Consider the following 13,332-nt stretch of genomic DNA (forward strand, 5'->3'; position numbering starts at 1 on the left):
ACACACAAGTCCCAAAAAGTCCTTAACTCTCTTTTTTCGGTAGAAACTAAATGAAATCATACATTTCAATGGCGACGAGAAGAGAACCAAACACAGTGGTGAGAAGCGTCGGATGCTTTGCTTTTAGCACTCAGTAAATGGTAACAAATTGACATGCATGTGGTTGTGTTGAGCGAAGAAGACCGTTAGAAGTTATAAATATAATAGGCCGAGCCATTATGTAGGCCTTAACGTAGGCCCAAAAGCTCGAGTGTTGGTGGAGTAGAGACAGAGATGGGTTATATCAGGAGAGGCAGGCGAGTGTGGTTTGTCTTTTCTCCTAATCTCGAGTCATTAAGGTCCGCCGTTTTGGTTCCATACAGATTCTGGGCTCATTTCTTCTTTTCATCGATTGAATTTGGGGTTTTTCGTTTTGTTTTAAATTTTTTTTTGCATTATACTTAAAAAACCCTAATTTTTGATACATTAGAACCTTCTCGAGAGATCCTTTGTTGTGTACACTTTGCTGTCTTTTTTTTTTTTTGGATTTGATTTGAAGAAGATATGCCTCCAAAGCAACAACCAAAGGCCGATTTGGCTAAAAAGCAGAAGCAAGTTGAAGACAAAACATTTGGTCTGAAAAACAAGAACAAGAGCAAGAATGTTCAAAAGTATGTCCAGAGTCTCAAGCAATCTGTTCAGCCTAAACCTGACGCATCTAAACTTGCAGCCAAGGTAACTATGAATCTGTTTGATATTCTTCTGATGAAATGGGGGGAGTTAGTGTACTTGATAGTGGAGTAATGTTTTCGATTGAGTGAGAGAGATAATTTGTTACTGAAACAATTAATTCGATTAAATTATTACGAAAAAATAATATGTTTGGTTTGAGGACAGAAAAAGAAAGAGGAAGAGAAGGCGAGAGAACAGGAGTTGAATGAGTTGTTCAAGGTTGCCATTAGTCAGCCTAAAGTTCCTGTTGGTAAATGTTTCTCTTTCTTTTTTTCATCATTAACAAAATATGCTGTCTCTCATGTAAAGTTCATTCTTCCTTGTGTTGTGTTTCCATGTGTATTTATAATAGAATATGGTTTTTTTTTTGGGCAGGTGTGGATCCAAAATCCATCTTGTGTGAGTTTTTCAAGGCGGGGCAGTGTCAAAAGGGATTCAAGTGCAAATTCTCTCATGATTTGAACATTCAGAGGAAGGGTGAGAAGATCGATATCTACAGCGACAAGCGTGATGAAGGTAAAAGCGCAAGAGTTATATATTTTTGGTCTCTTGAACCACAGTGTTATACTCTGCTTATATTATTTAAGATGGAGACATGGAGGAGTGGGATCAAGAGACCCTTGAGAAGGTTGTGGAATCGAAGAAAAATGAATATAACCAGAACAAGCCAACTGACATTGTAAGCCCGTATTCTTTCTTTCTCTCTTTGTATCTCAAACCTTTCTTGGCTAGTTTTGGTACATGTTGGTTGAGGACGCTTTCTGGTTTTGTGGTATAAATTCTCTTGTACATATATATTTAGCCTTTAGATTGTGATGCTTTAGTGTAGATTACGTTTGCATTTTTGAATGTGGCCAAGTTCTTAGCTGATATTATATGTTGCCTTTGCTAATAGCATTTAGGAGCTATTTGGTTCCTACTACACTGTCTCTTTCCCTTCCTTGTTCCCTGTTGTCTTTCTCCTCACCTGGATCTTGCATGCGTGACAAGAACTCATGCTTCTGGTGATGGTAGTGTGCTTTAAACGACACTTTTTATCATTGATGTGACTGTTTCTTAACAATATAGTTATAGCTAATTCTAAAACTAAGAGAAGTCATTATTATTCTCCAATCATGATGAATTTCATTATCTCATGACTTCATATATATATAAAAAACAGGTTTGCAAGTATTTTCTGGACGCGGTGGAGAAGAAACAGTACGGGTGGTTCTGGGCTTGCCCCAACGGTGGCAAAGAGTGTCATTACAGACACGCTCTTCCTCCTGGCTATGTCCTTAAATCTCAAATGAAGGCCCTCTTGGAAGAGGAGTCACAGAAGATGCCTGTTGAAGAAGAAATCGAAAACGAGGTTTTAATACTCTTCTTCTTCCAGCGCTTTCCCCAAATCTTCTCATAAGCTGCTAGGTAGGTCTGATTCTTGTTCTGTTGTTTCAGCGTGCGAAACTGAAAACGGCAACGCAAATGACACCTGCGCTATTTATGGAGTGGAAGAGGAAGAAGATAGCTGAGAGAGATGCAGGTTTGGCTGCTTCTCAGGCGGAGAGAGCTAAGAACGACCGTATGAGGTAAAATTCCACCATTCATCATTTTAATGCGTAGTGTGTGACTCATTGTTAAGCTGATTCATTGTGTGTGATCTCTCAGTGGTCGGGAGCTGTTTCTGTCCAATGCAAGCTTGTTTGTGGATGATGCTGAGGCTTTTGAAGAATACCAGAGGGAAAAGGAAGAGGAAGAGATTGAACAGAAGGTGATCTCTCTCTCTCTCTCACTCACTCATCATTTAATAAGCCAAAGCAAGTCATGTTAATGGAATCTTGAGTTTTTTACTTCTCAGGAAAAGAACAAAGAAACAGAGGCAGGGACAAGCAAGAGTAGTGGTGATGCTGAACAGAAAGAAGTTGAAGACGAGGAGGAGGATGATGATGATGATTTGGACATGGATGAGCTTGATGAATTGGAAGCAAGCTTGTCGAAAACATCGATCCAGATTCGTGAGCCAAACAATGAAGGATCATCATCATCTTGAGATGTGTGAGAGAGGTGGAGGAGAGGAAAGCACATGTTTTGCTTTGTGTACTTTCAGAAATATTGGATTGTGTACTTTCAGTTACTGTCTTAAGATTTTAAAGCTCATCAAAGACTAATACCACCTTTTGTTCAGAAAAAAAAGGCTTTTCTCAACTCGTACACTCATTCTCATGCTTTGTGTTCTTCGATACTGTGAGGAAGAAATCAGATTACAATAAGAACTTGATGCTCCACGAACATGAAAACCAAATATGTCAAGTCTACGTTCCGAGAAACCAAATTCAACTCAAAGATGGGGGGAGAGAAACAACTGATCCGTCGCCAGCCATTGTAGATCATTTTCTCATCTAATTTAGATGATCTGTCTCTTGTTTTTGCTTCTGATGCACTTGTGTCAATGTATATACATTCTATGTTAATATTATTATATGGTAATCAGGTGCTTTTCAAGCTGGTTGTGAACACTGTGGTTGTAATTGATGAATCTGCTGATAACTGCGTAAAAAAGGGTAAATTATTAGCTTTTCTGAGTTTTGGCTTCTAGAAGATTGCCTGCTCGTCTATGTTTTGCGCTTGCACAGATGCCTTTCTTGCTGTTCCAGACGCTGCCTAACTGCAAAGCTGCCCATGTACTTTCTCGCATAGCTATCACCAAAACATGACCGTAATGCCCTCAACTCATAACCTCATTCTGATTACACATTTACGAATTTTATTTCAAGAAGTAGCCCTAATGGAAGCACAGGAAACGTTAGTTGAAAATTTGGATGGCTTATCTCTACCCCATTTGGACAAAAAATTGTTAATTTTCACCCAATTGATTTTACATTTCAATAAATAGTTTTGTCCCCTTACCGCAAATTCTCCTCTTTCTCCTTGTTTTTACTTTCTTTATACTAACACAAGCACCAAACTGGATTAAACCGCTAAACTGTCCAAAAATTAATAATTACAGACGGACTAATCCACACTTTTAGTTTAAGTAAAAGGTTTCTTTCTTGCCGAACGGTTCAAATGTATTGTGATTGACCAAACCTGATTGAACCAACAACCATGGTGCCGTTTTATTAAGCGGTCTTTAAATGTTTTGTTACTAATTTAACCGGACTAAACCCTTAGATTGTTCAAAATTTAATAATTACATGAAGGCATTTTTTATTTTAATTAAAATTATTCTTTCTTGCATGTAATTATAACAATCTCATGGAATTTTTATGTACTCTTGATAATTTTTAGCTGCTTCTCGATAAACATTCTTTTGATTTTGTCGGATTCAATTTCTTCCTTAGGGTTGTACCAAATGGAGATGTTCTGTTGATTGAACCATACAAAAACGACAGAGTGAGTGAGATACTCGATAGAATCAAGAGTAAAAAAAGAAGATTCAAGGGTTCGAGCAACACAAATTACTCTAGGGCGGTAGACAGCTACAAACCAATCAATTTCTCTATGATAGCTTCGTCAGAGTCAGATTTTGATGTATTTTAAATTCTATCACCAATATTATGAAATGATTTGTGCACCTCATATCTTGAAGTGATATGTTCTGACATGAAATATTGTATGATATTCTTTCTTAATGCACAACATGTGCATTATTTTGTGATATGAGGAAATTACATATCTATGATTGCCATTTCATGTTCTCTTACTCAACGACCTTACATTTAAATATTTTATATAAACTAAGCACTTACATAACCTCAATTGCAAAATTTTCTCTATTATTTTGCTTGGTTTTAGCTCAACAAATTATGAGATTTTTGAAAAATGCTTATGTTTATATAAAGGTGTGAATGGAAATCTACATGCAGTTCCTTCACTTCTATTTTAGTATTTTAAATTGTTATTTTTTTGATTGTTATTTATGTTTATAAAAATGTGAATGAGAATCTACAAACAGTTCCTCCACTATAGGTACATTGTCCATTTTGTTATTTTTCATTCAGGTCCTTAAATCAAATAAGCATCAAGATGATCATCTTCGTCGTTGAATGAGAATTTTCGTTTCTATTACTCGATGGCCCCAAAAAATAAAGTGTCATTTTCTGTATGCCATTATTTAGAACATTTTCTTAACCAACAACTCCATTGATGAGTTTTAACTCAATTTATTGATGAAGAAGGCATAGGCGATGCTGTTATTCGGGAATGGTTCCAGCTTGGATCCAATGAAATATTTATTTCTAAAGAAGTAAAAGTAAAATTTATAGAAGATGATCATTTATTCCATTTTCCATATTCTGATTATCATAAAAGATTCTCCCCAAATCCATGTATCTAATTGTGCTATTAGAGGCTGTTGGTTTTGTAGTACTTGGTGCTTAAGTCAACCTTGATTTTTGTCATCCAACGTAAGATAGTAAAATCTATGGAACAGGAAAAGTTTGAGTTTGCAAGTCATCTGATGATTGTGGCATTGATACATAACATTCAATTGAATGTGTTTTTCGAACTTGTCTTTTTGTATATCTTGCTGGAATGCTAATATGCTTAGAAGATATCAAGGAAACTGAATCAGCCTTGTACAAGAGTTTTAAGGAAATGTTAGACTTAGAAGAACATGCTATTGATGATGATTTGACATTTGATATCGAGATTCTGAAGGGGAAAAAGCTCTCCTTAAAGGAACTATGTGAAGATAGTTCTTCAACCAATGTTACAATGGAAAACGTAACACAGTATGTGTATCTTTATCTCAAGCATAGGTTTTTGAACACTATTTCCAAAAAGCATCTTTTTGCAAAAGGGTTCAGTGATATGCTTCTTGGTTCCGCACTTCATACATCATTCTTTCAAGTCTTCTATAAGATTTGGATCTTATATTTGGAGGGAATCGAACTGGAATTAGAATAGAAGATTGGAATGAGCATACAATCTATAGAGGAGATCGCTATTGATACCAAGCCACTAATAGAGAGATTGTGTGATTCTGGTAAATAGTAGAGGGGATTACCACGGAAAGACAGATGAATTTACTGAAATTCAGACATACACGTCGTGTTTACCACATGGATGAATTTGTGGCTTACCAAGCAAGGGTCAGATTTAAGAATGCAACACGATGATTATCCTACATCTTCCACATGTTTCTATATGCTCAAACTCCCTCCATATGTTGCCTTTAAAAAGATGAAGTTTTGGATTGAGATCATCTCTCAAGATATAAACTGCACAGGATTTGATATGACATGAGAATGAAAGTAAGTGTACAAAGGATATATAATTGGTGTCTGATTGGCACAACAAATTTGTGAAATTCTCAAAAACTACTTGAGTCTTTAATCAGTTATATGCATCTTGGTTTGCAGATCCAAGAATGCATTAGTAGTTTTTTGTTAATGTTACCAACCTCAAATAAATGGAAAAAAACTTCAATCACTTTTTTTATGCATTTGTTATTTTTTATAGCAGTAATAATACACTTTTAGTTTTATTTTCAATTTGGTATCAATACACTGATTTCCCGAATGTGGGTGTCGATCTATTGTTTCTATCAGATGATTTTTTTGATTTTTTCAAAATCTTGGTTAATCAATTATCCAATTTTATTTTTATTTTCAATTTGGTCACCTAATTAATCATAATTTCTATAAACGATTTTGTGGAAAAAAAACTAAATGTTTTTATCATTTGATGTGACTGTTTCTTAACAATATAGTTATAGCTAATTCTAAAACTAAGAGAAATAATTATTCTCCAATCATGATGAATTTCATTATCTCATGACTTCATCCCCTAGACTATATTTGTGAAGTGATTTTGCCAAATGTCAATTTTACAATCAATTTCACAAAACAAATATGACATGACTACTGAAATTGATGACATGTCTTATAGCTTAATATGACATGGACAATTTCATTTAATGTTAATTTATATTTTGGGTAAACTTTTTAAAATATGGTAATATCTCATATATTACATTTAATGTCAATTTATATTTTTTGAAATTTTTTTAGAATATAGAAATAACTCATAAATCATCATTAAAATAAATATATTCAAATATGGCATTATAAATCAAAATATAATTTAATTATATATTTTAAATTATAAAATTTTATTACTAAATTTTTTTATAAATGTATACAATCGTTTTTAGAAAATTATAAAAATTTAATCAAAAATATTATTTTATTATATATCTACAAATTTTATAAATATTATTTAATTTTAATTTTTGGTAATTATGCAACTTTTACAAATTTATTTAAAATATTTATTTAAAATAAATAGATAGAAAAATCTATCTAAGATTATAATTTCAAATATATACATGCATATTCTTAAATATAATTTTTATGTTTAATTAAATCAAATTTATATTAAAATATTTATACGAAAAAAAGAAAATTTACAATATTGATAAAATTTTATTTTAAAATATAATTTATATTTATCTGTTAAAAAATATTTTAATTTTTTTTACCACAGACACCTAGTATATATATATATATATAAACAGGTTTGCAAGTATTTTCTAGACGCGGTGGAGAAGAAACAGTATGGGTGGTTTTGGGCTTGCCCCAACGGTGGCAAAGAGTGTCATTACAGACACGCTCTTCCTCCTGGTTATATCCTTAAATCTCAAATGAAGGCCCTTTTGGAAGAGGAGTCACAGAAGATGCCAGTTGAAGAAGAAATCGAAAACGAGGTTTTAATACTCTTCTTCTTCCAGATTTTCCCAAATCTGTCATAAGCTGCTAGGTAGGTCCATAAACTTGATTCTTGTTCTATTGTTTCAGCATGCGAAACTGAAAACGGCGACGCAAATGACACCTGCGCTATTTATGGAGTGGAAGAAGAAGAAGATAGCTGAGAGTAGGGAGAGTATGCATGCTGCCTTGTGATCCCTGTAGCTCTTAGAGACTTTCGATCATACAGTTGGTGTGCATTACCTATCTCCATATCTGACCGACTCTTAGAAAACTCAGTCGGGTAATGGATTTGTTGTGACAAGGTGTTGGTCCATAGGTAAACTTGGAAGTTGGACCTTAATAAAACTGTATGTAGTATAGTAGGCTTGGGCGTCCGGGGCTGTTGGTATCGGTTCGGTTGATTCAAATTTTCGGATTTTCGATGTTCTGTTTTTTAGTCTCATTCGGATTTTACTAATTATTGGATTGGGTTTAATTCGGTTTCTTCGGGTTCGTTTCGGATCGGATTGTAACCAATGTTTGAATTCGTCCAAAAATATATTTTTTAAACCTCAAAAATTGAAAAAAAAATTAAAATATAGAAATTATTCAGAAATCTAATTAAAAAATGGTTAAATAAATTAACTAAAAAAGTATTCAAAATAACAAATAAAACAAGTTACAAAAATATTTTGAATACTCTAAAATATCTAAATCAACTTAACATATATGAAAACATTAACATATTTAATTAATTTTAAATATCTTCGAATCGTAATTTTGATTTCGGTTCGGGTTATAACAAAACCCCAAAGTATTAAATTCATAAATTCCGTTCGTTCGGATATTTTGTACGATTAGGATTAGGTTTTGGTTTTTCCAGTTAGGGTTAGAGTAAAAAAGCCTAGGCCTGTAGTATAGTTTCGGGGAAAGTGCATCGTCAGATAAATAAATTCCTTCCTTCCTTCAGTCGCTGGATTTCTTCACCGACCAACCATAACCATCAAAGGCGAATTGGAGTTACGATTATGATTATTTGTGTTCTTGACTTTTTGCCTTTAATTTGTCATTCAGTGAATTGAATTCCAGTGATTTGATTTGTTGTTTTTTCCTATAGAAGTGTGACTAGGTTAATGGATCGAGATGTTAGTACGACATCTAATTATTCTGGAGAAGAAAGCTCTGGGACGGCAAAGAGGGTAAATTTTGGATTCCAATTTTCTTAATTTTGATTAAAAAAAAAAGATTTTGTTGGATTTATATTTACCCCGTCTATGTTGTTGTTGTTGGAGGAGGAGGACTTTGAGAGCTTTGGAAAAGAAATCTATGTGGATTTTAAGAGAAGTGGCGAGGGTGTTCTTGCTGTAGCTTCTACCACCTATTCCTTGAACGAATTGGTCGAGTTCTTGGAATCCCCGACGGTGAAGATTCCTGTTGGAGCTCTAGACTTAGGAACGATCACCCCTGTGGAGATCTGGAAGGCCTTTGAACTGAGTGACTGGAAACGCCACTTCTCCACTGTCTTGGCCTTTGATGTGGACGTTACTCCTGAGGCAATTAAACTTGCGGAACAGTTGCACGTCAAAGTCATCTGTGGTGGTATGCTTGAAAGCCTGCACGACCAGTTCAAAGAGCATATCGAAGAGCTGGGAGAGGATCCTAAAATGGAGGATGAAGCAATCTTCCCAGGCATCCTCAGCATCTTACCCAACGCTGTGTTCAGCAAGGAAGACCCTATTGTCCTCGGTGTCTTAGTTGTTGAGGGTTTCATTAAGGTAAACTATTCATATTTGCAAGCTTCTTTACAGTAATTAATTCAAATATTTTATTTGGTTTTCAGGTAGGAGTTCCCATATCCTATGTCCGAACTGCTGGTTGTCTGGATTTAGGACATATTGCATGGATTGAGAAACACCGCCAACCCGTCGATGTTGCTAGTCTAGGCGATACCGTCATTATCAAGGTAGATAATTATTTTTTATTTATCATTCAAAACAATCAATAAATAAAATTTGGCTTTCTTTTTCTTTTTTTGCTAAACACACAGATTGTTGCATCAAACCCGGAAGAAAAGAGACAAGCACTTAGCTTTGGAAGCCATTATGACACTAGTGATGATATCCTTGTCGCTCGTATTTCTAGGGGATCTATCTTTGCCCTCCGAGATCATCACAAGGTCCACCTTTAACCCCAAAATCTATCTTATTCAAAATATATATTATCCTTTTCTCAACCATTCTTTTCTTTGTTAATTAACTCAAGTTTGATTTTTTTTTTCTTCTGCAGGATAAACTATCCTTCAGCGACGTGAAAGTGCTTTCTGATCTCAAACGCGTTCTCAATATCAAGTAATATATGTATGTCTGATGTTGGTCTTTCGTTTGTCAACAACATCCAACTTTCCATTTAAAATCTGAACGACCTGGCCGCTCTTAGTTATCAGATCTTTTTATATAGGTATATGTATTTTATGAAATCCTCCTATTTTACTTGTCGCATCTTTTATATGCTGAAAGTAAATGGTTGAATATAATAACAGTAGACCACGCAATAAGGGGACTCAGTTGAGAGTTCGCCATCCCATTGCTATCTTATCGCTCAGTCGTTCATCACTGGCTATACTATATTTGCCTAGCCTAGTGCTAATACTATTACTTTTGATTAGCCATCCAAGTAAATGACTATTTGACAAACTGGAAGAGGAGAACAAATGCAGAGATAAACATTCCAGGCTTGATTCGAAATAGAGAGGGGGGGAGAGAAATGTAAATATTACAAGGATGAGAGAGAGGAGATAAACAACACGAGAAAAAAATGACATAGAGATTTGATCAAGTGATGAGGACATTTTTTTGTTTGTTTGTTAATTCTATTATTTTCTCCATTTGACGGTTGATCTCAACCTGGTAGACAGCTACCGCTGAGGTGCGACTGACAAGCACATCTCCTTCGTCCAAATCTATTCCCAGCAACATCCCTTGTTGTGTTTTGGGGTCAGCAGCAACAATCTGCATGACAAAAGGCAAAAGTAAATAAGTGCCAAACTAATCAACCAAAGGGGATAAACTTAAAAACCTTACCTTGATAATCACCTTCTCGCCTTCCCTGGCAAACTCGACGGGTCGCTGGTCCTTCTGAATCCATGCAACCCGTCCTATATTGACAAAAGCTCTGTGTGGAATGCATAAGGGAGTCCCTACCTGAAACCAAAATCAAAAGGAAGGAGAGTTAAATCAAAACAACAATTTGCGAAGATAAAAAGCATACCTTAACAAAACCCTCAACAACATAAACTCCCACGATAATTGGGTCTTCCTTGCTGAGCACACACTTGGGTAAGATGGAGAGGAGACATGGGGAGACTGCTGCTGCTACATCACTCTCTGACTCCTTCTTATCCTCTCCCAGCTCCTTATTACACTCCTGAAACTGTTGGCAGAGGTGTTCAATGGTGTCGCCACAGATGATTTTGACTCCCAAAGTTTGAGCTAGATGAGACGCCTTTGGAGTCACCTCGACTTGAAACGCCAAGACGGTATGTTTCCTCCTCTGAGTGGCCTTCCTGATATCCCCAGGGGTGACTGGTCCAACGCCAAGACCAGTAACAGGAATATTCACCTCCGCTGATGTCAGATGTAGGACCAACTCGAACAAGTAACCAAAAGAAGAGGCTATAGCATAAACCCCCTCCTCCTTCCCCTCCTTCTTCTTCTTCAGACATCCCATCACATCATTCATTGCAGTGTAGAAACCGTACTCCTTTCAAACGACAGAAAAAAAAAGACAGTAGCTTTTGAGTTGGGTTTTCAATTTTTATTCGGATCCCAAAACTATATCATAATGGGGGATCTGAGAACGAAAAGATTGAACCAAATTTATTTACCCGACTTCTAATATCTTCCTCCAAAACTACTCCTTTTCCCCTCAGATACGAAGCTGTTGCTCCTCGGATCCGATACGCAGACTCACTTTTTTCCACTGATTTTTCTTCTTTTTCTTTTGCTAAGCTACTATGAGACCTAAATCATCATCACAACCCTCCTCCTTTTTTTTTTTCCGTCCCAACCAAATTAATTGGCGGCCCATTTTAAATATTATTGTGCTGAAATTATATAAATCCTCAAAAAGTTCTTTATATTGTTCATTATATCTTTATTTATCAAATTAATTATTGACCGTTAATGTTTTTAAATCCGACCCGGATCAAACGATCACACAACCACAAGCATAAAGACCACAAAGAACAGTCGAATCAAAAGAACTCAAAAATTTTATTTTCAAACTAATCAAATTTATGAGAAGAAACTTTCGAAAAAGTGAAAATGGGATGAACAAAACATGGATACATTGCTAGGATACAAAGCTGGCAGATATAGTATCTCCAGAGAATGAGAAATCAAGCCCGCTAATCGGGAAGCAAAGCGACATCCATAAATCCAGGAACATAAATATAGATGGAAGACACAAGAAACAAAAGACCAAAACCCAAAAATATAACACTCAAAACTCAACGAAACCAACCAGAAAGGATAACAAATTAAGCTGATCCAGAGAACAACAGAGGCAAAGCTGATCAAACCATCACACAATCACAAACATAAAGACCACAGAGAACAGCTAAAACAAAGCAGGGGCGCAGGAGAGCAGTCGCAGCAGCAAACTCCACCACAACCACCCTAGACAGACGAAGACACTAAGACAACTGAAGAACAATAAAACATTGAAGAACAATAGAAAACCCACCAAGGAGGACTTTCAGTCTTAAACACGGACACAACGATCCAACCAAAACTTTGTAAAATTCATCTTCTTGTGAAATACTTACTAGATCTTGATCCGCGCTTAGCAAATGTGGATTATTTTATGACGAAACATTTCACTAATATCTTAAAAACTGTTTTATTAATTTGTAAGAATTTTGTGTATTTAAAATATTTTTGCATTTAAATAAGTGCTTTTAAATTCGATTCAAATCCGCGGTCAAACCAGTTAATCCGGTGATCTAATAATTCGATTTAGGTTATTTAAAAATCACTACAACCTGAGACTAACCGATTGATGACCGATATGTAATCCAATTTGATTTATTTTTTTATAATTTAATAATTTGTCATTTTTTAATTCAACTTTTAAAGTTAATTGTTTGCAATTTTATGAAATTATGATGTTTCAACAAAGTTCTGTGCGCAATGAAAGATCTACTTGATTTCTATTTTGTGTTTGTGGGGGGGATAAATTGGAAGCTTTATTGGAGGCTATTTTTAGTGGGGTGGAGAAAAGCTTTGCAAAGGTTCTTGAGGAGAAGAAAATCTACTTAACTGCTGTCATGGAACCAACGTCCTAGTGTTTCCTTCTTCAAGCTATTGAGAATTATTTCATTAAAGGAGCCTCTGTAGCATTCAAGGAAGAAGTACCTATGGTGTTCGAGTAACTTCTTACTACTCATGATCTTGCAGGTGAGGAAGACTTGGCATATTTTTTTTTAAGAAATCCAGCAAGACACAGAAACCAACACTTCAATTCGACAATATGTGAAGAATCTGCTAAATCGAATTCAGTGTGCCGCTGTTCAAGATAGTGTCTCATATATAGTTTGACCTTCGCCACAAAAATGGTTTGCAGATCCACGAATGCATTCACACCGCTTAGTTTGCTCTCTGTTTGGAGTTTCTGACGACTCCCAACTATTATGTTATTGAGCTAGATCTCATATGAACGCCAAATCACAAAAACATTAAAATATCTTTCATAAATTATGTTTATTATTCCAAATCTTTTTAGTTACATAGGAATCCAATTAAGATCTTTTTCTATTTATTAGTAACACAAGATAAAAATATATATAATTAATTGATTTTGTCAAAACATCTTCTAAAGAATCAAAGTTTCACAAATAAAGATTTTTCTTTTGAACTAAAATTTCACAAATAAAGATGATTTAATGAAACCG

At 35.1% G+C, this 13,332-nt stretch overlaps 3 protein-coding genes across 3 annotated transcripts; 2 read left to right on the forward strand and 1 right to left on the reverse strand.

Annotated features, from left to right (window-relative positions):
* Positions 1-308: 308 nt before the first annotated feature.
* LOC106368774 (zinc finger CCCH domain-containing protein 21-like) lies at positions 309-2,895 on the forward strand. The gene is made up of 8 exons (XM_048741576.1): positions 309-714; positions 877-961; positions 1,087-1,227; positions 1,299-1,390; positions 1,874-2,062; positions 2,149-2,279; positions 2,359-2,461; positions 2,549-2,895. The coding sequence occupies exons 1-8, from the start codon at positions 544-546 to the stop codon at positions 2,738-2,740; spliced, it is 1,104 nt and encodes a 367-aa protein (XP_048597533.1). The 5' UTR covers positions 309-543; the 3' UTR covers positions 2,741-2,895.
* Positions 2,896-8,147: 5,252 nt separating this feature from the next.
* On the forward strand, positions 8,148-9,945 carry LOC106365218 (eukaryotic translation initiation factor 5B). The gene is made up of 6 exons (XM_013804668.3): positions 8,148-8,401; positions 8,500-8,581; positions 8,675-9,157; positions 9,223-9,345; positions 9,430-9,558; positions 9,669-9,945. The coding sequence occupies exons 2-6, from the start codon at positions 8,516-8,518 to the stop codon at positions 9,732-9,734; spliced, it is 867 nt and encodes a 288-aa protein (XP_013660122.2). The 5' UTR covers positions 8,148-8,401; positions 8,500-8,515; the 3' UTR covers positions 9,735-9,945.
* Positions 9,946-10,093: 148 nt separating this feature from the next.
* Positions 10,094-13,281, reverse strand: LOC106365217 (eukaryotic translation initiation factor 5B). Its single transcript, XM_013804667.3, has 4 exons — positions 11,266-13,281; positions 10,650-11,141; positions 10,463-10,582; positions 10,094-10,390 (listed from the first exon to the last, which is right to left on the reverse strand). The coding sequence occupies exons 2-4, from the start codon at positions 11,118-11,120 to the stop codon at positions 10,214-10,216; spliced, it is 768 nt and encodes a 255-aa protein (XP_013660121.2). The 5' UTR covers positions 11,121-11,141; positions 11,266-13,281; the 3' UTR covers positions 10,094-10,213.
* Positions 13,282-13,332: the final 51 nt, after the last annotated feature.

This window comes from Brassica napus, chromosome A9 (genome assembly GCF_020379485.1).
Source record: "Brassica napus cultivar Da-Ae chromosome A9, Da-Ae, whole genome shotgun sequence".
NCBI classification, from domain to species: domain Eukaryota; kingdom Viridiplantae; phylum Streptophyta; class Magnoliopsida; order Brassicales; family Brassicaceae; genus Brassica; species Brassica napus.

Excerpts from the sequence above, each read along its gene's own strand:
- LOC106368774 (XM_048741576.1), top strand. The coding sequence starts at position 544 with ATGCCTCCAAAGCAACAACCAAAGGCCGATTTGGCTAAAAAGCAGAAG. Across the intron at positions 1,391-1,873 it reads AGAACAAGCCAACTGACATT|GTTTGCAAGTATTTTCTGGA; the intron begins GTAAGCCCGTAT and ends TATAAAAAACAG. Across the intron at positions 2,280-2,358 it reads GCTAAGAACGACCGTATGAG|TGGTCGGGAGCTGTTTCTGT; the intron begins GTAAAATTCCAC and ends GTGATCTCTCAG.
- LOC106365218 (XM_013804668.3), top strand. The coding sequence starts at position 8,516 with ATGGATCGAGATGTTAGTACGACATCTAATTATTCTGGAGAAGAAAGC. Across the intron at positions 9,158-9,222 it reads TTGTTGAGGGTTTCATTAAG|GTAGGAGTTCCCATATCCTA; the intron begins GTAAACTATTCA and ends TTTGGTTTTCAG. Across the intron at positions 9,346-9,429 it reads GCGATACCGTCATTATCAAG|ATTGTTGCATCAAACCCGGA; the intron begins GTAGATAATTAT and ends CTAAACACACAG.
- LOC106365217 (XM_013804667.3), bottom strand. The coding sequence starts at position 11,120 with ATGAATGATGTGATGGGATGTCTGAAGAAGAAGAAGGAGGGGAAGGAG. Across the intron at positions 10,583-10,649 it reads TTGTTGAGGGTTTTGTTAAG|GTAGGGACTCCCTTATGCAT; the intron begins GTATGCTTTTTA and ends TTTTGGTTTCAG. Across the intron at positions 10,391-10,462 it reads GCGAGAAGGTGATTATCAAG|ATTGTTGCTGCTGACCCCAA; the intron begins GTAAGGTTTTTA and ends TTTGTCATGCAG.